This window comes from Podarcis bocagei (assembly GCF_964188305.1).
Source record: "Podarcis bocagei genome assembly, chromosome: 3".
NCBI lineage: Eukaryota > Metazoa > Chordata > Lepidosauria > Squamata > Lacertidae > Podarcis > Podarcis bocagei.
Window position 1 is genome coordinate 47,409,608 of NC_138127.1, and position 24,744 is coordinate 47,434,351.

General features: G+C 40.8%; 1 protein-coding gene across 5 annotated transcripts in view; it reads right to left on the minus strand.

Annotated features, from left to right (window-relative positions):
* MAP3K5 (mitogen-activated protein kinase kinase kinase 5) overlaps positions 1 to 24,744 on the minus strand; it is a 103,136-nt gene that overhangs the window by 55,174 nt on the left and 23,218 nt on the right. For all 5 annotated transcript variants that reach the window (XR_014006334.1, XM_081187855.1, XM_081187856.1 and 2 more), the window contains exons 3-7: positions 14,517 to 14,656; positions 11,696 to 11,719; positions 6,697 to 6,890; positions 4,693 to 4,861; positions 1,371 to 1,477 (exon numbers count right to left, since the gene is read on the minus strand). Coding sequence is in view for 4 of the 5 variants with exons in the window: in XM_081187855.1 (XP_081043981.1) it covers positions 1,371 to 1,477; positions 4,693 to 4,861; positions 6,697 to 6,890; positions 11,696 to 11,719; positions 14,517 to 14,656 (634 nt within the window). In the remaining variant the exon portion in view is untranslated. The remainder of the gene's footprint in view (positions 1 to 1,370; positions 1,478 to 4,692; positions 4,862 to 6,696; positions 6,891 to 11,695; positions 11,720 to 14,516; positions 14,657 to 24,744) is intronic.

Genomic DNA, 24,744 nt, shown 5'->3' on the forward strand with positions numbered 1-24,744 from the left:
TCCACGGGTTAGGGGGTGCAAATTACTTGCCTTGCCCCGGGTGCTGACAACCCACGCTACGCCACTGCTTCAGAGGAAACCCCACATACTTCAGTCTAATTTGGAGGTTACTAGGAAATGGATACCAGTAGCCAGATATTCTCTCCCTCCAAGGGGGGAATCATAGCTGATGCAAAAGAATGGGGAGGCACCAATTTGAGCTATAAAGTAGATGCAAGCCAAAAAGTGCAGGGAAAATAGTTTTCAATATAGAGACATTCCAACAAATGTTTTGCATCAGACATGCTGTGAACAAACTGGCTCTTCCTCAGAGGGTTCATTTTAGTTATAACTGGAGAACTTGCCTTAGCTGGTAAAAGGTACTGTATTGCATAGATGCCAATTGGTCTCCAGTAACAAAACTAGGTGTTTCAGCTCTCCAAAACCTTTTGAGGGAGTGCATCCAGAACGAGTTGAACACCACTGCACAGGTCACACAGTTCACCAACAAAACCTCTGTCTTGACTGGATTAAGCTTCATTTTTTGGCCCATAAACTATCCCAGACAGATATAGCCAGGTATCGAAAACTCCACACCAGAATAGATATGACTTAGCTAAATTGTTTAGCACAATTCATTATGTAAATTAAGACCTTCAAGTCATAAGCATTCCAGTTTCCACCAGGGAACACCACTGATGTAGATATCTAGGCTAGCTCTAAGTGAGCGAACCCTAACCCTAACATACTAAAGATGCAACACAGAGATTTCATTTCTCTTAACAATTCTACAGGCCCTACTGCACCCTGCCATGCCCCGTTTGCCTCGTGCACAATTTAGAGAACCACAGCTCAAAATTTTAGTCTACCATTCTAATCCTAAGAGAGTATTCATACAGGCTAATTCTTTCAGCCACAGAGAAGTCATGTTGTATTCTTGCAAGGGCACAAGGCCTGCTTACAATTACATGCCTACAGTACATTGTGCACATTTACGTCAGTGTGCGTGCTGCACATCACGTCTGGCCAGAATTGTGCCGATTTGTACTTTATGCTTTTGAGTATGTTTCATGGATTGTTCAATCAACAATCGTCTCTTCGTGTTTTCTGTTTGATCAAACTGCTTTCATAATCATGAGCAGAAAATAAAGTTAAATATCGATTTTCACACAGATGGAAGGCCAAATCTAACTCCCAGGGTGTGAAGAAGGAAGAAGAAGAAGAAGAAGAAGAGGTAAAGAAGGCAGGGAATATGCAGAAAGAGACATATGACTCGAATAAGAAGTTCCACTGAAAAAGCTGAGAAAAGCTTCAAGCTTTTGTAGAAGTAACATTTAAGGAAATGACTTACACGAAACCAACAAAATGTCATTAGGAAGGAAAGCTCTTACCTGTTCAGTGCAAATGCATAATGAAACTTCACGTGATGATGCAAAGCCAAGTCAAAGGTTGGAAGTTTTTCTAATGTCTCTACCAGCTTCACAATAGAATCATAATCCTTCCAAGAAACAGCATGAAAGGATTTATTTAAGTCATTATAGCAAGAAAGGGAAATAAGAGTAAAATTTGCTGGTGCACTTCTGACATGACAAAATGATTTAACAGTTGCACCTGAAGAGGCACAAGTTAAAGTGGACACTATAATCATAATGTTCTTCATTATCTAATGAAAGAGCTTTTACTCAACCATCCTCTTTCTGCTTCCATTCAACCGCCACCAACTTACTTCTGAGCAGACATGCATAAAATTGCACTGTTCATTTTAAAAACACTAATTTAAGCCTGATGTCCCCAATGCAGCACCTACCAAGGCAACTTGCCCACCCACCAAAATGAGGGTTTGGGGGAGGGTTGCCTCCCTTTTAGTCTGTGTTATATTGGTTGGTAGGGTAGTAGTAGATCTTGATGCCTTTTTGTGTGTTTGTGGGCTGGTTCTGAACATCACCAGTTTTTCTTTTGTGAAATGCATATTCTGTGGTGCCAGAATTGCAAATGTGCCCCTGAACTGAAAAAAATAATGGGCTGCAGGTGGTGATTGAATTAAGCATAATTAAGCCATATTTCTTTTTCATAGGAAAAGGGACTATTAATAGCAAATAACAAATGAGGTAAAATGAATAATTAAAGCTTTCTCTACACACAGGAATAGAAACTGACACAGGTATAATTAAGAAAGGTTATTCAAAGGGCAATTAACATAGGCTAGTTATCACCAATCCCCCACCTGTATTTATCAGGAAGCAATAAAAACAGACTGAATTTACAAGGAGGAAATGTTTCAGTTAAAAGGCACAAGAGCCTTTGAAAAGCTTCATTAATGCCTTGCATCTCCAAAGTAGACAGGCTGCTGCTTTACTGCAAAAACCGAAACAAAATAAAATGCAACTCAGGTCTTAAAAAACATTAGATGCTAACAGAAAACACTGAAATGCAACAGGCTGACAATGATGCTGTCTGGATGCCCCATAAAAAGTGAATGGAGGATGTCAGTGTGGGTTCGTGTGAAAGCAGCCTAAGAAACCAAGAAAATATAATGTGCAGTTCCTGGGCACATAGCTATATAATCATTCCAGAGCTCTCACTCGAACAGCAGCTCCTCCTGTCATACCGGAAGTGGATTTCTATATAAAGTTTTGTTGGGCACAGGAAGCAGAACACGGACTGTTTGAGCAGAAGCACTACCATAGGCTGTTAGGATTCCACAGATGGATTTTAAAATAGTTTTCATTTAGAATGATGCAAGGAGATACAAGTGAGCCCTCCTGTCTCACCCTCCTCCAAGTAGGGGTTTCTAAGCACCATCACAGGAGCATGTGAACAAGTACATGAAGGACCATAGCTCCATTGCAGAGCACTCACTTTACATACAAAAGGTCCCAGCGTCTCCAGATAGAGCTGGGAATATTCCTGATTTGAAGCCCTGAAGAGCTACTGCCAGTCAATGGGGGCAATATGGAACAAGGCAGTATAAAGCAGCTTTCTATGTTGCACTGGGACTCCTGCAGCTTAATATGACAGTAGTTCCTTGCAGACTATCAGATGGCACTTCTGCGGGGTTACCCTACAGAAGTGATCCCCCCCCCATCCACTTTGTGAAGTGCTATAGCAAGAAAGGGGATCTAAGTCAGTATGAGAGAGCTTCCTATGTTGCACTGGGACTCCTTCAGCTTGCGCTAAAAGTCCCAGCATAGGCATAGAATTTTCTCACATAATTTCTTTATAACCCAGCTACCAAACTTAACACAGTGTTCTCCAATATGCATAATATAATAGACTTTTTAAAAAAGGAATTCAGAATCCTAGCCATTATACACCCACCCCTTTCCACAGGCCTAGGCATAGATGTACACAAAGTTGCCATGGCAACAAAGTTCTGTTTTAAAATCTGGCAACTGCATGAGTGCTTTCACTCTGCAGTGAGACATAAGTGCCAGTGAGCCATTTGTCCAGAGCTCCCCGCATGCGTCACCATGCTCTTTTCACTGGAAGCAGCAGCTGACCCAGATCCATTTACTAGTGAAGCATTTGCTCTGAGAATTTCCTGAAATGGGTGCCTGCAGCAGATATTAATTCCCTCTGTTTCTGATGTTCAGGTGTGTGTGCCACTCACTGCTCACGTAGCCAAAACCCGTGTTCTGGAGCAGAGGTGTGGAACCCAAGGGCCACATTCCCTTCTGTGCAAGCTTCTGAGGGCCACATGCCCAATAGTAGGTGGGCTGAGAGACAAAAGTGGGCAGGCAAGCTAATGCAAAGTTTACTTTTGTGTGGTAGGCATTAGCAGGGTTGTAGGACACATTTTGAAGGGACGCGGGTGGTGCTGTGGGTTAAACCACCGAGCCTAGGACTTGCCAATCAGAAGGTCGGTGGTTCGAATCCCGCGACGGGGTGAGCTCCCATTGCTCGGTCCCTGCTCCTGCCCACCTAGCAGTTCAAAAGCACGCCAAAGTGCAGGTAAATAAATAGGTACCGCTCCAGCGGGAAGGTAAACGGCGTTTCTGTGCGCTGCTGTGGTTCGCCAGAAACGGCTTAGTCATGCTGGCCACATGACCCAGAAGCTGTACGTCGGCTCCCTCGGCCAATAAAGCGAGATGAGTGCCGCAATCCCAGAGTCGGTCACGCCTGGACCTAATGGTCAGGGATCGCTTAACCTTTAGGACACATTTCAACCATGAAAAATTACCAGGGATGGGAAGCAAGGCCACTGAGGGGGGGGGGTGGCCTGAGAAGTGTTATAAGGGCAGATAAGAGAGGCCTGGAGGAATAAGGTTCTCCACTGCTGCCCTAGGGGGAAGTATTAGCAGGCTCAGGAAACCTACAAAGGTTTTACCTTATTTATTTGTTAAATATCTATCTCCCCCACCCCACCAGGAATGCAAATGTCAAAATGATAAATCAATACAGACTTACAGTGGGAGAAAAACACCTTTTGGGAGGGGACCTTAATGGGGGCAAGCCTCCTCTGAAATAAGGGCCTTGTGTGTTTAGTTAGCCACGGAAAGCTAACTGACCAGGGGTGTGTGGAAAACTGGCTGGGAGGTGGAACTTGAATGAACTATCTGTGGAAGAAGGCACATCTGACTCCTAGGAACAGTGAACAGGAGCACTCCACAGAGTATGATTTTGTTATAATGGATTAAATATGTTAGTAGTGAGAAGAAATATGTCGGTGGAATAACAGGAGCAATAGATTCAAATTAAACAATAGGAGCCTACCTGAATATCTCTGTAAGACAACAACAAGTTTATCACAATGTCAGCAGACAGAAGCTCAATGTTATCCACCCGTTGTCGTATCCTGGCCAGTTCTGTGGCTAGTTCTTTTCCTGTGTATAAGTTACGTGCTTTTCGGATATCATTAAGAATTGACTCCCTGAAGTATTGACTAGAATGGAAAAGAAAACTATCAATTTAAGCCTGAATATTCAAGGACAGCTACTTGACTATCTAATTCTATAGTAAACACAATGATGAAGTATGAACATGGGGCTCTCATTCTAATGCTACTTGGGACAATAACTGGCAGTAAGAGAACCAGGAAGACGAACCAAGGTAATGAAAGTTGATGTCAAGAATGATAGGAGTTATAGTTCAATAACCTCTGGAGGGACAATGATTCCCCAACCCTGCAATAAAGACCTACACATATGGAATGAATGCAAGAAACTGCAAGCTGATCACTTCTGTAACGCAGCCATATAACATGCTTCATCCCTTTAAATTCAGAAGAACACAAAATATTTGCAAATCATGGGATGAATGAACAGAAGTCACATCCTATATTTCATATACATAGTTCAGCATGGTAAGGGATGTTGGAAGCTGTAAGAGAGTTGTGCACTTCTTTTTCTTGTAGAGACCAAGGCTCTTCTGGGGCAACTTCTCATTTTCAGTGGGAGGGGTACAAAAAGAAGTATTGTCTCTCCCCCCCTCCCAGACCTAGAGATGTTAAATTCTTGAGAATAATCTTTTGGAGAATATTCTCGAGAATATTCTCGATTAATGAGAATATTAGAGAAATTTCATTTAAAATATAATATTCATTTTAATGCATTGAAAATGATATAATTAGTTAATATACATGTTTATTCATGGGTAAACATGTTCAGATGGCAACCAAAAACTGTACAGATACTTTTATTCAATGGGGCAATGCAGTGAATTCACATTCTTTGATTTTTTGCACCAAACTTGAAATTGATTATATAGGCCTAGGTACTTTAAGTGTATAAAGCATTAAAGCTACTTTCTGTAAAAACAAAACAAAACACTGTGTGCCCAAGGATACAGAATTGCTAAGACTCAGGTCACACCAAAATAGAAAAAAGGCTATTACATATAGTTGAAATACATACAAATTCAAATGTTCATCAAATTAAATGAATAGCATTTTTAAAACTAAAAAAAATTAATGTTTTCTGTAGCTCACATTTCAGAACTGCCAATGGTGAATGACACAATGCAGTAATGTAACTGGATCAAAAAAATCATTATTCATTACTTACACCGGCAATATCACAGCTTGACTTATTTACTAGATTTTAAAAATGTGGGTTATAAAACTGGTTCTTACATTAGAATTTACAGTTTGTGGAGAATATTCTCCGGAGAATTTTCTAGCAGAGAATATTCTCTGGAGAATATTCCCACCTCACATCACTTCCCAGACCCACCTTTTACTTTTCAGGTACTCCCTTCAGCTTCTTGAGCTTTTGAAGAAGGCGAGGTAGGATTGTGGGTTCTCTCTAGTTTCAGTGATATCATAGCTGGGGTGCATTGGCCTTGCTAGCAAGCAGCTTAACTAGGAACAACGTCACCCCACCCAGGTCACTCCCAATACAAAGAATGCTCCTACACACAAGGTTGCACCTGACAAAGTTGTTCCATTTGCATAAATGCTTGTGCTTGTGCAATAAAACATCCCCACCATCTCCTGCCCATGCACACACCACTAATTTGTTCTGGGACTCTCCCCCACCCTAAAGTAGAATGGTGGGAAGTGTGTGGGGATGGAAGAAGAGTAAGAGGAAGTGCAATTGTACAAGCAGAAGTCATTGAATGAATGGGACAACTTCATTGTACAACCTAAGAACACAGAGATTATCATCCCTTGGATGCTACTACCATATGCTATACTTGTCTCACTGGTGTTTTTCCCCCTCTTGAAAGGCTTTCGCATGTGAATTTGGCAGAAGATTGCATTATGGTGAAGATCCTTACCTTGAGCTGGCTTGTGCCACCTTCAAAAGCTGAATGAAACGGTCAACCAAAGGTAAACATATTGGCCCAAGCAGAAGTTCAAAGCTGGGCTGCATCAGCTCAGTTAGTCCTTTCATAAAACTGCTGTCACAACAGTAGACTTTGTTATGGGGAGTTATCATATATGGTACAAATATGTAGTTGCCAGTGCACATCTGCAGGAGAAATAAAAATATACACTCTGTATGAATTACAGCATGAGAATGCTTTATTAAAGCTAAACCATTGGACCCATTGAAATCAATGGACTTGAATAACATGTCAATTCATTTCAATAAGTCTGATCTGAGTATGACTTAGTTGGATATAACCCAGTGCAACCTATATTCAATGCTATTCTGTTGACAACGCTTCTTTCTGTTGATTACAGCAATCCCTTGGGGGGTTATCTGTCAAGGACCACATGCCAGTTGCAGTCAGGGCAAAAGCTAGCAGCTAGTGGGGCAAAGCCCAAAGAGGGCAGTGCACAGCCCTTTCTCTTTCTTTCTTTCTTTCTTTCTTTCTTTCTTTCCATCATCTGTATTTTATCTCTCTCTGCAAGGCCGTGGACAACAGAGCAATAAAACATTGCCAACCCAACAGCAAACGCAAAACTAACCACAAGGATCACAAAGAGATCAACAAAACTGCCTTGAGGTGGGGGCTTGTTTGTTTGTTTCTTACAATCAAGCAGTATATAAACTGTATGAAATAAGCAAATAATTTCATTGGAACAGTTACCGTATTTTTCTGTGTATAAGGCTAGGTTTTTAAACCAAAAAAAAATGGTTTAAAATTAGGGCTCGTTGTATACATGGGTAGTGCTGAAGGGTGTTTTCTTAATTTGGAGTCCCCCAAAACAGGGGGTGTCTTATACATGGGGGGGGAAGAATAAGAGTTTGGATTTGATATCCCGCTTTATCACTACCCTAAGGAGTCTCAAAGCGGCTAACAATCTCCTTTCCCTTCCTCTCCCACATAAGGAGTCTTATACACAGAAAAATACGGCATGTTTTTAGTAGTTCTCTCCTCCCTAGTAATGACGAAGCTCAATGTACCTCCCTCAGGAGGGAATTTCTCAGTCAACTTACGACTACTCAAACAGCCCTACCTTGTATGACCCATGACACTTCAGATGGCAAGCAAGGTGGGCTTCTAATGACTGAGTAGGTCCACGTGGTAGGTTATTTACAATGGATGTTAATGCCATTTTCAGGTGTTTTGAGTATTCAGGCAAACCTCTCTGTGAATTGGGGGCAGCACAGGTACTGATGCAAGCACTGCCCTCAGCCTTCCTATGTCCTCAATTCCCAACCATCTCTATGCTGTGTGTGGAAGGCCTATGGGGCTTCTACTCAAATAAGCCCCCTGCACACCTTCATATAACAAAGGGAAGGCCAGGAACTGAGGGGGACGTGGGGTGGGGCTTGCATGTTCCCCTCTGTGCCCCCATCTGCACTGTGAGCTTTCACATTTTAGAAATTATGGTTGAAACTTCATTTTGGTGTCAGAGAGCTCAAGCAGAGTAAGATCAGTTTCTTAGTATATCTACGGTGGTGTCCTTATCAGTGTTATACTGCTGTAGGGAACGTTACAGGGAAATCTCAGAAGATATCTAGTTTCTGTTACTGAAATACGAACAACCCTAATGAGAACTTATAGCAAAAGACTGGAATTACAAAGTCCTGTTTCCTTAAGCCACATTGGGACTTATTTCCAAATAAAAAAGCTAGCAGTTGTATTATCTATATTCCCTCTCTGTGCAATAATCACAACTCCTCTTGGCTATAAAGATCCTGCCAGCTCTGGAGAAGCTATGACACTTTCATTATTGAGCCTGTCACCACTACACCACGACAAGGTGGTAATCTCACAGCATTCATTATTACGTCATCCAGTACTTATGCTTGGTTAGTGTGATAGCGAAATTGCCAATATTACTGTGGTGATGAGTCGGTGATGAATCAGTTCTCCTTTCTACAGCCCTTGCTATGTCTCTTTCAGAGACCATCCATAATAACTGTATTGCGTAAGACTTATTGTTGAAAGTACTTCTCTGCAGGATTTTCCTTTCAAACAGTTGTAACAGATGGAAAATTTAGAGCATACTATTAAGCCCATTTCTCACATAATTTTCAGCGATCAAGTCAACATGTGCTAATATTGTGATTAATACAAATATACAGCAGAGAGTCCACTTTTACAAGGAGAAAAATAGACAGCTTGCTATCTAATAGGAATAAGACCAACACACATTTGCAGGATATTGAAATGTTGACAAACTTTCTCATCTTTCATTAGTGGAGCAATTCTCACAATTGTTTTGAGTATGATAAGCTAGGGGTGAGAAACCTCGCCCACACTTGTATTTCATATAGCCCTCTGGATCCCCTTCCAACCATTAGCTCTTCATCAGGGAGTTGCTAAGAGGGTTAAGAGCTTTGATGTGATGAAATTACAAATATCTGCTGCACGGAAATCAAAACAGAAGGGGCACAGTCCTAAGCAGACTTGCGTTTCTTGCAAATATGAAAACAGCAGTCCATACATTATGCAATTTCATGCATGCAATATTCAGGATGTGATTGCATTTTGAAGTTTGAGGCTTCAAATAACTGCAATGCTTGCAGTTCAGCTGTGTGCTGACCTTATTTGCAGCCTTCTGCTGGGATTGCTGAGTCCTTGGTGCCTTTTGCACAGTCATGATAAAGGCTGCTGAAGAGCTTTTTAAAAATTTAAACTACAAACCTTGTTTTTTTAAAAAAAAAAATTCTCAAGGAGGTGAAACCTGAGTGGAATTACTAAGAATTAAAACATGACTTTGTTTCCACAGGAAATCGCTCTTGGTGTATGTGTTTTAAAGGTGCATGATTGCCTGTCTAAAATGTGACCCTTGAACAGCTTTCCACTGGGGCAGGGGTGTCCAACAGGTCAATCGGGATCGACAGGTTGATTCCCAGGAGGTTCTGGTCGATTGTGGGCTCCTTTTACTTTGCATTGGCATAAGAGCATCCTGCCCCAGCCCCTCGCCCCGGCCTCCATTTTCGCATGCTCAGTGGAACCATCTGTGAGGCAGATTGTTTCCTTAGCGATTTTTTGGTGAGCGACTTTTCCCCTTACCCCTTTACTCAATGTTGACATTTTCCTCCATAAAAACAGCTCAACAAATTTGAGTTGTACCCCCCCAAAAAATGGGACCTTCCTCCCTAAAAAAAAAAGGTCAACAACTTTGACCTGATCCCCTCAAAAACACGAATGGGGAACCTATGCTCTTCTAGCTCTTGTTGAACCCCAACTACCATCATCCCTGGGAGTGATGGGACTTGGAGATCAGCAACATATGAATATGGCAGGTTACCCTACTTTGCATTATAGAGATTTATGACAGGCGTCCAGAGGATACCAGTTTCTGTTAATGCGAGATAGAGCATATTAAGGTGTCAACAGCACAAAACACTTCAATATCGAAAGACCTGTCTGCATAATGGAAACATCCAGAAGCCTCCTGTGTCTTGTTTCTAAAATATAATCTCTTTGAAACACATTTCCGGTTCCTGATGTAGCCACAAAATATATAGAATAAAAACAAAAATATCCTGTCCATCTTCCCTACTGTTCCTCCTTTGCATGATTGCAGCTGTCTATAAAGTGTTTTGGGAATGCACTCACCCAATGAGTCCCACCAGTCAAAGTCTTGTAGAAGGACTGCTCCTCACACAACAGGGCTCCCCTCCCTTTCTCCCCAATACTGGCTAGGTGAGGGGGTTGAGAGATCCCCCTGAACATCACACAAGGGGAGGAGAAGGAGGACTGTCCCATCTGACAAACGGAACAGTTTAGATAATTGTGATGCCAGCCAAAGGAGAAAACCCACAAGGCCAGCTTCCTTCCTCCTAATAAGTTCCAACAGTTTGAGGCAAACAAATATGAAAGAAAACCATATTCAGCTGACAAATGGTTATTCTGAAAAGCTGAGGAACAAATGTTTCCCTGTTGTTGTTTGTTTGATTGATAAAATTTATACACCACTCAATTGTAAAAACAAAAAACCCCAAAGTGGTTTACAGAAAGGTAAAACAATAAAAGTTAACAACCATGCTTACAAACATACAAAGGTTAAAATATTAAAACAGATTAAAATTGTCATTGCTATAACTCCCTTTTCACCACTCTTCTCATTGAAAGTAGAACCACTCTCCACAATCCTATATGGTTTTGTGCACTATTTTAAAGCAGCCTGCCAGCAATTCTTCTGCCACGTCCCCAAATTAACTTGACTTTCCACATTCTGCTCCAACAACAAATTGCTGAATCCTAAAAAGACTCAAGACAAGCCTTAGGCTAGGTGAGCAGTCAACAGTTGTATAGTTAGAGGTCCACCTCTGAATCTCAGAAGTTGAGGGACAAATGGCAACAACCTGCTTGTGGCTTCCTGGAAGCATCTGATGTTCGGATTACAACCATAAGAAACCAAATGCTAGACTATATGAGCCTCTAGTCTGATCATAAGAGCTTTTCTTGTGTCATGAGGATGTTGTATGGGAATTGTGGGCTAAATGCAGTTTATCAGTCCTGGGCATTTGTAAAAGCAGGAAGCTTATCTATCTGTACAGTTTCCAAAAGCAGGAAAAGGAAAGCAACTTGCTTAAAATCAAGCCAAAGGGAAGAAATAAGAGTAGGAATGAGAGAGAAGGGAATGCATGGGGGTAAGAATCAAGGAAGTTTGCTTGTGTGAAGGGAAAAGAGACAAATTGTAGAAAACCTGGTAAAGACAATGTGAAATGGTAAACATGGCACTAGCAACAGGTTAATTAATGTGATTTCTAGTATTTGCTTCTGGAAATTCAGGCATTTTGACCTAAGTAACAGAGATATATGGAATAGGTGTATCAGAGAAAACTGAGTGGCATACTTTTAAACCTTCAGCTAAGTCACAGGGCAATTCATACCACAATTTACTATTTTTGAAAAACATACTTACATTATTCTTCTGGCAAATAATTTCCTATAAAGAAAAAAATATAGATATCAATTGTATAAATTGCAGGTGACAACTAATACAGAACTTTGGACCTGAATGCCATTATGCTTGTCCTTGGAATTTTGCATTTATTTTATGGGATTCCACTGCCTAGGGAGAAATTCCCTTTGTATTGAATATAAGAGATACAGTTACTGAACCTTCTCTTGTGCCTTTAACAGTAGCCTAGACCACAGAGATTAAAAAGTGACACTTTCCCTAACATGAAGATAAAAGGGACAGGAAAAGATTCACCATTCTGGTTTATGGACTGGTGGTAACTTGAAGGCAGGCTTTTTCAATGTTAGCACCAGCATCTGACATATGAGAGCCTAAGTTTCCTGTTTTAACTGCCGTGCTGTTTTCATGGAATGGTCTTACTCTACGTTTTAAATGCTGTACATTTTAACCATGTTATGTAATGTAATTTTATAAACCATTCAGAAGCCTTTTTTGGCATTAAGTAGTAGATCGATTGATCGATCTGATTAATAATGCTACATGTCAGACTGTTGCTGAATGTGCAGGAGTAAAGAATTGTGGCAACCTTAGATACAAAACTGGGCAAATGTTACCAATTCCTGTTAGCAAGATAGCAGTTGAATTTGCAACAATATGCCAACCAAGGTTATTTGTTAATAAATCCATTACAATGTCCATTCTGAAGATTTGCGCCGGCACAGCTACTTAACAACTATTTTTATCCAATATATTAAATACTAGTTGCTATTATTGGGAAACTCATATTCATCAGTTATCATTATGCATATCTTGCTGTGCTGTCAGTTGCCATGGACACGCCTTTGAATTGACTGCAAGGAAGGACTTAAAAACATCCAGATGCTCCACACTATTTCTGAATGACACAACAGAAGGGATGTGAGAAAACCACAGGTTAGCTACATAACTTCATCTGTTCGAAAGTCCAATCAGCTTAGTATTTGTAGGCCTGAAGTAAGATAAGGTATAGAGTTGTGGTTAGAACTGATTTTGTTCACTTTTATTTAAACAGTTCTATCCCACCTACTTCCCAGACAAATCAAGACAGCTAACAAACCAAAATACAGGAGTAATATTTCAAATACAGTGGTACCTCTAGATACGAACGGGATCCGTTCCGGAGCCCCGTTCGCATCTAGAAGTAAACGTAACTGGCGACGGCACATCTGCGCACACATGCGTTGCTTTTCGCCACTTCTGCGCATGTGCATGACATCATTTTGAGCATCTGCACATGCGGCAAAACCCGGAATAACGCGCTCCGTTACTTCCGGGTTGCCGAGGAGCGCAACTCAAACGTGCTCAACTCGAAGCGTATTCAACCCAAGGTATGACTGTACAGATAAATCAACAAGGAAAACCCACTCATAACAACCAACAATCCCCCTCCTCACACCCACCCACAAACACCCCAGTAATAATTCCAACACAACCAAGCCCCAAAGTCCTTTTCAGAAAGTCAAATCTTTACCGGCAGCCTGATACACCTCAGAATCCCATACTGATTCAATTCTGTGTTTGATGCTCCTATATATCACAAGGTGTATGTATGTTTACATATATTTGCATCAGCTGCTGTTTCAGTTTTGTTTTTTGACCACAGGTTTCTGAAACAGGAAGTGAGACCAGTTGTGGGGTGCGGGGAGGGGGTGGAATGGGAGAACCAGCTGTGGGGTAGTAAAAGCAGTGTCTCAGTCATTACTTCCTGCAATTCCAAGAACTGAATGCCATACGCTGTCAAATTAAGTCAACTACCTGTAATAAGGCTAATGTGGAATGCATTGTGCAGGATCAGACCCCCATGGGCTCAAATAGTACAAGCACTCTCATCACACTCAGGCTTGCCCTCCATAATTCTGTGGTTTTAATTTGCTAGGGTAGTACGATGAGGTTGATACTAGGAAAAACTCCCAAACTGTAATTACAGTGCAACAATGAATTGTTCTGCCTAGGGAAGTACTGCTATTTTCTCCCTTGAATTTACCAGCATATACTGGATGGGCATCCGTCTTGGATGCTTTAGGATATCCTGTCACAGGAATGACATACTGGGTTCCTTCCAACTCTGTGGGTATGTCTGAACTAGAGTCTCTGTGGGCTAGTTAATTTCATTTTTTTATTTGTTCTTCAACATGTCCCACCCGTCAGTTCTTGCCGCTCTGCCCTTCAAACATTTAAGGTGCAAAGAGCAACAGGGAATCAATGCGGGCAAAAAGAGCGGGACAGGTGAATGGACTGGCGGAGGAGGAATACAAGAATTTTAAAACATTACTTTAATGCAACAGGAAAATCAGCCACAGTGGAGTGAAGTAGACGTGGAATACCTTTTGGGTGTTTACTGAGATTTCCAAAACCTCTGTTCCAGGTTTCTTTCACACTGAGCTTTGAAGCAGTTTGACAGCAAGCAAGAGTAAGTGGAAAGACATTTTGTGGTTCCCTTAGCATAGTATTTTTTATTTGTAAATGACTACCCTGTGAGGTAGGCTAAACCGAGAGGCAGTGACTGGCCCAAGGTCACCCAGTGAGCTTCATGGCCAAATAGGGATTTGAAACCTGGTCTCCCAGGTCCTAGTTCGGCACTCTAAGTACCACACCACACTGACCCTGTATGTTTGGCATCTGATTGTGTTTTCCTTTCCAGCTGCTAAGAAATCATGATGACAAATAAAACTGAGAATTGAGTAAGCATAGAGGACTTTAGCTCAATGCAATAAGACACTTCTCTGAAATTCTCAGGTCCCCTCCCACCTCAATCTTTTCAAGCTACAAGAGCATCACTTACCTTCAATGACTGCAGAGAGTCTGCATTTGTATCACAGTAGAGGATAATATTGTTGGCCATGCTGAAACTCTCTCGGACTCCCAGGTGATAGAAGAGGGAGGGCTGACGGAAAGCATCACTCATCTCCACCACTGCAATGTCTGCAAGGAAGAGCAAAAGATATGCTTGTCAGTCTTAGTTTTAAAGTTCCAGCACTGCAAATATATTTTCAATTAACCTGATGGCTTTTCTCAGCAACCATCAAAGGTAGCTGCTGTCCTGGAGAACAGAAGTTGCTTTTAAAGCCAATTCCAAAACCAGTAACTAGAAAATGAACTACAGTGATGAAATGAAAAAGAACTTGCAACATTTTTTTTGCTATGGAACAACAGATCTAAGCTTTTGTTCCAAGAAGGCTGTACTTTAAGGGGAAATGGCAGAAGAGGAGGGATTTCCTCTTTGAAATAACTAAATAACTGAATCTTGAGGACTCTTCTAGTAGTGGTTCCTCATTGCAGCACTGGCAGCACATCTGGGAGCTATGGACAATTCTAATATTTTGCATTTATGGGTTCCACCTTTAAAGTGTTCTCATACAACAGGGAAGCATTATGCGGCTTTTATAACTTTCCGTTAACAGAGCCATTAGATTCCTGGCTGTTCACAGTATTTCGCTCCATGGTCTACCAGATTCCACGTAATGCTTCCACATAAAATAAAGTCAAATCATTTTTTTTTTAATCGTTCCACATCACTTCATCTACCAAAGAACCCTGTGCATTAAAGAATATTCTGGGACATGCCATAAGGTGTGCAGACAGTTCACATACAGAACTGGCCTGGCTTCCTGGGCATCATCCTTCCGATGCATGAAAAAAGAGTAAAACCTTAGAACGAACACTCTGTGCAATTTCACATTGCAGGGAAAGATCAATGATAGAGGCAAATCACATTTCAGAAAAACTTGTCTTCCTTTGAATAACTTTCAATGAGTTTTAAAATTTACCAGAACACAGTCTGATATACCAAAATACAATTTTCCCCCCTTTCCTAGAACATTTTTGTGATTGGTTACATGCAAGTTCTCATCCTGGAGAACTGAAATGTTTCTTGGATTAGATATTTATAAATTAAACATCCTAGAACTCTGGAACCCTTTAGCCATCCTCCTCTCCTTTGGTGATCTGATAATTTACACCATCCATACAGTGTAAATTGCAAGCAATATGTAGGAGTAATATTAAATGATAAGGAGACATATTCATCACTTTAGAGTCATGATTTGTATCCTTGCTTAAAGTTTACAACTTCTTTATGGAGAGCTGCTGTCAGGGCTGGAGTCAAGAGCAGGTCAGAAAGCAACAAGCAGAGTTTGTCAGTGAAGTTAACTCTTTATTAAAAGAAACAGCATACAACTCAGCAACACTTCCCACAAGTACTGCCCCTATGGAGCAGTGGCCAGGACTGATGGTCCCTGCCTTCAACCCGCTCTAAGGCTCCTCCTCTGCCGGATGTTTCCCAAGCAGCCTCAAACTGCTGTAGGGGTACCTTTAATCTCTGTTCCGCTCTATGCAACATCCCGTGTGGCCTTGATACAAGGAGGGAGGGGAACTTGTTGCCGTTTACAACACCTGGGAGACAGACTCCTGGGATTATTCTGCAGCCTCTGGGGCTCCCCTCCTCTGCTTCAGCCTCTGAGTCTGAACTACTCCCTGTCACAGGCTCTCCTTGCTCACTAAATCCCACTGCCTCTTCAGCATCCAATAACACCCTCCACTCTTTGCCCTCTGACCTCTTGTCAGTGTCCCACCACCAATCTCCTGGCTTTGAGTCTCCCTCCTCTGGGGTGTCCCTTGGGAGTTCCCTGGCTGGTGCCTCCCACCACTCCTCGTCATCCAGCTAATCCCTCACAGTTACATAAATTTCAGAAAGTTGAATTAAATGCAAGATTCCACATCTCAAAAGCAACAAACTAATCCAGAGGGATCTTTTATCAGAGAAAGTAACTACAGATCAGAGGTAGGCAAGCTAAGGCCCGGGGGCCGCATGCAGTCCAATCGCTTTCTCAATCTGGCCCGCAGATGGCCCGGGAATCAGCATGTTACATGAGTAGAATGTGTCCCTTTAAATAATAATAATAATAATATGCATCTCTGGGTATTTGTGGGGCATAGGAATTCGTTCCGTATTTTTTTCCAAAATATAGTCCGGCCCACCACATGGTCTGAGGGACAGTGGACTGACCCAGAGTTGAAAAAGGTTGCTGACCCCTGCTCTAGATAGTAGTCTTCCTACTTCTGCCTCCAGAGTCGTTTCTGAGTACCAGTTGTTGAAAACTGCAGGAGGAAGCATGTTCTTCTGCTTGGGTCCTGCTTCTGGGCTTCCCATGGGCATCTGGTGAGGACAGGATGCTGGACCAAATTGGCTACTGGCCTGATCCAGAAGGCTCTCCTTGTCTTCTTATACCATATGTATTGTCTTTCTCTTTACATTATAGTAATTACTTCTAAATCTGCATTTGCTTTTTTCGTGATACGTGTTCTCCTTTTTAGCAAGGCATAAATGGTCTCTCTAGCTGCACTCCTATTAGTCTATCAGCTTCACCAGAAATGAATTCACAAAGAACAACATTAGAAGTATCTTGGAGTCTCTTGTGTGGCCACACTCACGTTACAGGACTGGTTGGTTTTAAAATAGTGAAAGGTGTTGTCTCTCGGTAGGCTATCTACCGCAAACCTGTACTATCCATTCACATTTACTGCATAAGCCTCAGTGCCATAATTCTCCTTAGTAACATAGCTAGCTTTGTGTTATTATTAAAGCAAGCAACCTTCTGCTTCTACAGCATCATAAAAAGGCAACATAGAAGATGTGTCTTTTCTCGTGAACATGCCATCTGTCTTTCTCACCCACAACACTTCCTTCCCCTAACCATTCAGTAAATTGTGCTGATTTTTCAAAGGAAAAAAGTGGGGGAGAATCTGTAAAGAGTTTCTCAGAATCTAAAAAGCAAATGGATATTTTCAGTTGTTAAAAATAGAGTAATATTTTGTTTCCAACACTATTTCTATCTATAAAGTTAGAGACACTTCTACTGACAATTCAAGAGTAGAAAGTAAAGTGTCATTAGTAACACTTGTTAGATTAAGTAATTATTTTTTTAAAAACAACCCTCAAACATTTAATTGACTGAAGAGTGCACCCTAATAACCAGTTCATTTATACCTTTTTAATACCAGGGCTTATAAAAACTGCAGATGGCAAACACTAAGAGGGATCTCCCCTGTTCTCCCACATAAGATGGATCTTCTAGGATGATCTGACACAACACATGAACACATCATTTGAAAACTATATTTCTTGCTTCTGAAATACTGTTTTTAACCATACACAAATTTAATTAATGGGTTAATTTTAAAAACTCATATAACCTAAACTTTATGTTCATTTGTACGCACAGCTTGTATCCACCAAGAGCCATGCATTCAGTATTGTGGGCCCAATTCTGTGGAACTGCCTCCCAACTGAGATCAGGTAGACCATCTCCCTGTTGAACTTCACATAGTGAAGTCCTATTTCATCAGGCATTTAAGTACGTTTTCTTATTTTTCTAGTTAGTTTTAACTGGTTTTATCTTTGTAGTGTCTTTTTAACCTGACTTTACACCATGCACAGACTAAAGTGTTAAGCAGTATTTAAATTGTTGTAATAAATAAATCTAAGGTAACAGCAAGAGCCTGAAATATAACAGTTGGTAGAGCATAAGACTCTTAATCTCAGATTTGTGGTTCAAACCCCACATTGGGCAAAATATTCCTTCACTGCATGTTGATTATTATTATTTTCTGCTGCCTTTTGTAGCGTTCTGCTTTAAATTATGTATTTTTTCAATGTTAACCACCACAGGGTTCTGTGAGAGGAAGGGGTAGGTTATAAGAAACAAGGAGACTGGCTTCATTCTGGCTTAAGGTTTTAGTCTTTTGTATAGACACTGTGAACAATTCTATGCATCTTTACTCAGAATTAAGTTACAGTGGGCCCAGTCAAGATTATTTGTAGGTAGATGTTCATGAGATAGCAGCCCACGTCTCTTAGGAGATAACATCACAATCATGAATAATTATGTGTTTTGTTTTTACAGCAGTCTTGTAAATAAAAACTCTGAGGAAGATCACATAAATTCCCTCAAGTTCTCTGAGATGAGAGGATGTTCTTCACAGCAAAATAAATAAATAAAAATCATTACATTATGGAACTCACTACCACAAACTGTAGGGGTACAAGACAAATTCATGGAGGAGCAAGCTATCAATGGCTACTAGCCCTGACAGCTGTATACCACCTCCAATATTGGAGGCAGTATGCCTCTGAATGGTAGTTGTTGGGGAATACAAGTGGGGATGGGACTGTTGCATTCATGTCCTGCTTGTGGATTTCCCATACTGGTTGGCCACTGGTAGCCAGTGAGTGGCCACTGTGAGAACAGGATGCTGGACTAGATAGGCCTTTGGTCTGAGGACTTATGTTCTTAAATATGCCTTGAATGGATTTCAGAACATAAAGCTTACAGCCCAATTCTATGCACCGATGGCCACTGTTTTCTATCATATTATATAATATGATAAACGCTGTAGTAAGAAGGGTGAACACCCACTATGACGAACTTTGCACTTAGCTTAAATCAATACTATTAATCACTAAGGTGAATTACCGAAGTTGAAGTGCTCTCATTGTTCTTTGCCATGTAAGCAGCCCAAGAACCAAATTATTACTTCCCATTTAACTATACACTCCTGTTTGCCTCCTAAGGGATTTCATTTAATTTCATACAGGACAAATGAACTGGATCTATAAATGAGCCAGACCAATTTCCAATTGAGCTACATCATGGATTTTCTGGTAGTATTGATAGGACAGCTTCTCATGCTAATGCAATCAAATATTTCTCCACTTTCCCTCTAGTTGGGCTCTGTGGTGAAAGGTGATTAGCAGAACATTAGCCCCTTGAAACTGAAAGGGGGCTAATGATGCATTTCTTTTCACTGTAGTCTTTTAGCAAACACAATAAATCTGTTACCCATTTGTGGTATACCAAGCACATCAAACGGTTTGATAAAAGAGCAGAATAGATAGAGACAGGAAGACAAAAAGTAACAGCTGTATGTCTATTAAGTTCCATTTCCACCAACACCCATCATTAAAACAAACAGGCACAGCTTTATCAATCATAGTGATGTCTAGATTTGAAGCAACTACACCTGAAACAGAAAGAAATGAGATACTAAACAGCTTGCCTAATTCACTGCCTACTGGGCTCTACATACTTCACAAGGTCAAATGTGAGCAATGATTAACAAACCTAAATCTAGACCTTCACATGGCCTATCAGATATACTGACAATGAAAAAGATATACTTCTCAGGGGGTGGGGGTTATAAATCCCATTCCTAGAAGTTTATCTACAGAAGCGTTCAGGTTGATTTTTATTTTAAACAAACCACTTATGTATAGTGCAAATACTTAAGAAAGAACACTGAGAACTGTAAGGCTGGTCCACAGTATCATTGGAATTATCCAACCAGACTACAGTATCTCTTTTATTTTTTAACAAATAAAACCTTTGTTATGAGGAAACTCAGCTGAGCAATACAAATAACAATAAAAACAAGAAAGCCAGTGAAATACAGACATGAGCATGAAGAAATAATTAAAAAGGGGGAACCCACAGAGGATGCTTCACATGTTTGGCTTGGGCAATTGGCAATATAAGTGATGTCTATTTTTGTTTAAAGCCCAATGAGAACCAGAGTTAAGAATGCTTGTAAGAAGTCTTTCAATAAGTGCCTTTGTGGTCTTTGCATCACTCTAGGAATCAGTGCTTAAAGGTTATAAGGCACTTCAGATTATATCTATGAGCACTGCAACAAGATTTCGACATGGTATTACTGGTATTCATATGATAATTGCAGCTACCACCTACTAGCTCAGGAAGTGCTGAAGTTTCTTATAAACCTAGCATGTATGTGAAATATTCATCAGGGGTAGGAAAGCAATAATAAACTGATCAAATCACACAGGAGCAGTTCCACCAGTATGAGATTATTGCTGAAGGGTCATGGGAAGCAGAAATACCATTAAAGGTGACTGCATCACTCAGTTTGATTTGTTCTCAAAATTAAAAATCAACTTGAATTGAAGCAAGCAGCTAACAAGGCAACAGGGTATCACCACGTGAGTGTAGCTACCTGGGTCTGTTTGTCCCTGTCCAACCCCTGCATTTAGAATCCTCAAAGCCCATTGGCTACCTGTTACTTTTGGGTGTTAAGAGTGCTAGGGGAGGGGCAGTTATTTCCTCTTCCTTCCCACAAAGGCAAACACAATATGGTAGCTATCTTTACTGAGAGGAGCACTCACTGGAAGCCTGCTGCCTGCTTATTGGAGCCAAACAAGTGCTCCTATGTTTCAGTTCATTTATCTTTGTTATTCAGATGAGGTAGATTTTTTGGGGGGGGGTGTTTAGCTTTTAGTGAAGGAGTTGAGTTTTCCCAAGAGAAAAAATGATTTGGGAATTTGAACGTGAGGTAAGAGTGCTACAATTCAGCCCATCTCCAATATTTCAGACAACCATCTTGACTGTGGTTTGTCAATGGTAGAAAACAAGGTACTAACTTTGTACTTAGGTTTGTAATGTCTGGTTTCCTGTTAGTGTCTAAGGAACTCAGTGCTTTTCTAAAAGGATGGATTCCAAGGCTTGCCTAAATTATTATTATTATTATTATTATTATTATTATTATTATTATTATTATTGATTGGCCAGTTCATATTTCAAGGTGATTTACAAACATATAATAAAAACAATTATGATTTTTTAAAAAACAGTACAAAACACAACTATATACAAGTTTAAAAACAACACAAAATGATCACCTAGAGACTTTTCATCCTGTTAGAAAAAATTGCTGAAACAAAAATGTCTTCAACACTGATGCACATCCTATTCTTCCTTCCTTGGGAAATGTTCTCAGTAAAATCAGACATGTAGAAGCAAGTTGAGATTTCTCCACAACACAAAGCCAGAGGCAACATTTCCAGGGCAAAATTGTTGCAGTGAAAGTAGATTCTTCCATTTTTTCAATGTTATTTTCTGTGTTACGTTCCTGTACTTGTGGTGATTTTGCTCTCTTGACTTTCCAGTATGAGCTAGAAAAGTAATACTGAACTGTTTTCCAGCTACCAGATTTTTAATCAGTCATTTCTTTATCTGTCCCTTTCTTTTAAAATTAATTTGGAGTCTCAGCTACTGGCTTTTAAATTAGTCATTCCTTTCATTTGCATCTATATTACTACTACTACTACTATTACTGTTTATTAACTGCTCTTCACAAGCAGGTCCCAGGGAGAATTAGAACAAACTAAAATTCAGTATTAAAAACTGTTAAATTAATCACAGGAATAGGTTGGGCCCTGAAAACACACGTTTCATGTGTCAAAGGCCAGAAGTGCATCTTCAGTATTCACAGAAAGATGAATAGTGAAGGCGCCAGTTGTGCCTCTGTGGGGAAGGATTTCACAGCTTAGGAGTCACCACAGGGAATCTCCTCTTCTGGTCCATCTCTCTCCCAACTTCTAAGGGTGATGAGACTACCAAGAGAGTCTTCCTGCTGACTGTAACATATGAGAGGATCTATAGCAGGGGTCAGCAAACTTACCGCCAGCGCCGATCATGCGGCAGGCCAGAGGGTGGGGGAGCACGTCCCCATATGCATGTGCACACGCCATTTCCGGAAATAGCTTGTGCCACATGTGCACGGGCCTCCTCCAACCCGGATGTGCACCAGAAATAATGCTTGTGCATGTGTACAAGCTATTTCTGGTGCTCCTCTGACCCGGAAGTGGGCAGCCACGCAGTGCAGCGCTGGTAAAAGCGGGCGGTGGAGGTCGCCGTGGGGCAGATAAAGGAGTCCCTTGGGCCTTATCCAGCCCGCAGGCCTTAGTTTGGGGACCCCTGATCCATATGGGACAAAGGCTGTCTTTCAGGTATTTGGGGCCTGAGACATTTAGACCTTTAAACACCTTAAATTGCGAGCACCTTAAATCTGGCCTGGAAATGAACTGGCAACCAATGCAGCTGTTTTAGAACAGAGTTTATATAAGTTCTAAAGGCTAAGAATTTCCATCAGCCCCAGTCAGTGGGGCCAATGATTGGGAAAGATGGGAAATGCAGTTCACAAGACCTGGAAGGTACCATGCTGGCCACCTCAATATCCTTAAGCATTGTGTGTATTTAGTGCCATTTGGGCAGCTCATTATGACAAGGGAATGGTGGATGACAGGGCAATGACCCACCACCAGTAAAGAGTGGGGGAAGCTGGCCGCCAAGTTCTATTGCCACAAATGCAGTTCATTCCTCTGCCTCTTCGAGTATATGCAGCATGAGAAGCGTGGTAGATGCCACCATCAAGAGGCTAGATTTGGCCCAAGGAACTGCGGTAAGCTGACTTGTATTCAGTTGTATAGGTGACCAAGATTAACTTTGCTGAGTATTTATATTCATGCAAGAGAAGCACATGTGTGAAATTACCAGCATGGCAAACAAGGAGTTATTATGTATGCTACTAGACTAATATTATCTAACTAGTAATTAAGTTATGTTAAATTGCACTTACGTATCCAAGTCAGAAAGCGGATATGACTCACCCAAATTAAGATTCTTAACACTCTGCATGAAGGCTGTCCAACTTTGTAACATGAGATTAAACAAACATGATAAACAGGTTTGCTTTCATTTTTCACTGGTAGTGCCTGATAGCTTCAGCTTGTGACTGCAGTGACTTAGTTCTTATTCATTCAGTGTTATAGCCAAAAGGTTCAGGGTATCAAATGTTAGTGATATGCAGAGTACACTCACTGAAATCAATCAACATGGCTAACTTAGGTCCACTAATTTAAACGGGTCTGCACCAAGTAAACTTAGTTGGATACAAACATTAAATTCAGAGAAAAAACCTATTATTTTACAAAACAGCTTTATTAAAAACGAGTAGCTTCATTATTATTTTTGCATTCTAGTGCTACAGCAAGCCATTATGAACTTTGACAGCTAGTGATGTCATAATGATGTCATGCGCTTGACAGCTGTCAAAGTTCATAGTGGCTTGCTGTAGCTGCCAATTAGCTCTCATTAGAGGTTACAGAGACCTCCTTTGAAAACACTCCTTTGAGTACATAGTTGCAAAAAGCCCATCTGAAGTCTGCAGATTAAAAATGCTCCTTTTGTAGGAAACACTCTTGCCCCAAACTTATATTCATTAAGATGAACGATAAAAACCTCAGCTTTTAGTTCAGCTTTTAGAGACTAATAGGCTGAGTCATTTTTAAATTGCATGGTTGCTGATTGTGTTATTTAGGCATTTTATGAGAGTTCTTGTTTACAACATAATTTTATTTTGCCCTATTTTGTTGTACACCACCCTATGACCATGTTTGATGAAGGGTGTTACAGAAACATTGTAATAAATTTTGTAATAAAAATAGGCTCCAGAGTTACAGCAAAAAGAGGCAATTTGTAAAAATTGCTTCTTTCACCTTTAAGTGCAGCAATGAAACTTCTATGAGTGGGGCAGGGGGCACAGCCCCTTATATGTAGAGTTTCATGCATATAGCATTGTATCATGTACATTAGAGTCCTGCTGGATCAGACCAAAGGCCTATGCTGGATTAGTCCAGCATTCTGTTCCCACAGTGTGAAGCCAGATGCCCCCAAGCAGTACCTGAGTGTGACAGCACCCTCCCACTTGTGATGCCAAAAAACTAGCATTTCCGAGGCAAGCTTCCTCTGACACTGGAAGCAATGCATAGCCATCATGACTAGTAGTCATTGATAGCTCAACCCCCATGAATTTGTGAAGAAACATGCATGTCAGGGGCTGTTGCTATTATTATTAATTGCACTTATCAGTTTGATTTCCCCCACCCCACTCCCCAACAAAGTAACTCAAAGAAACCTACAAAATACTGCAAAGAATAAAACCAGTATAAAGCTAAAACAGAATAAAAACTTAAAAACACAAAGCCTAAAAATACATATAAAAGGCAGGTCTAACACATTCCACCTGTCAAAAGAGGCCACGAGTATATAAAATCCTTCAAATTAAGGGCCAATGGCCTGGGTAAAAAGAAACCTAACAGAGTGAAATTGCATATAATTGAAACCCATCGAAAAAGTCAACAAACACCCCGTTCTGCGCTT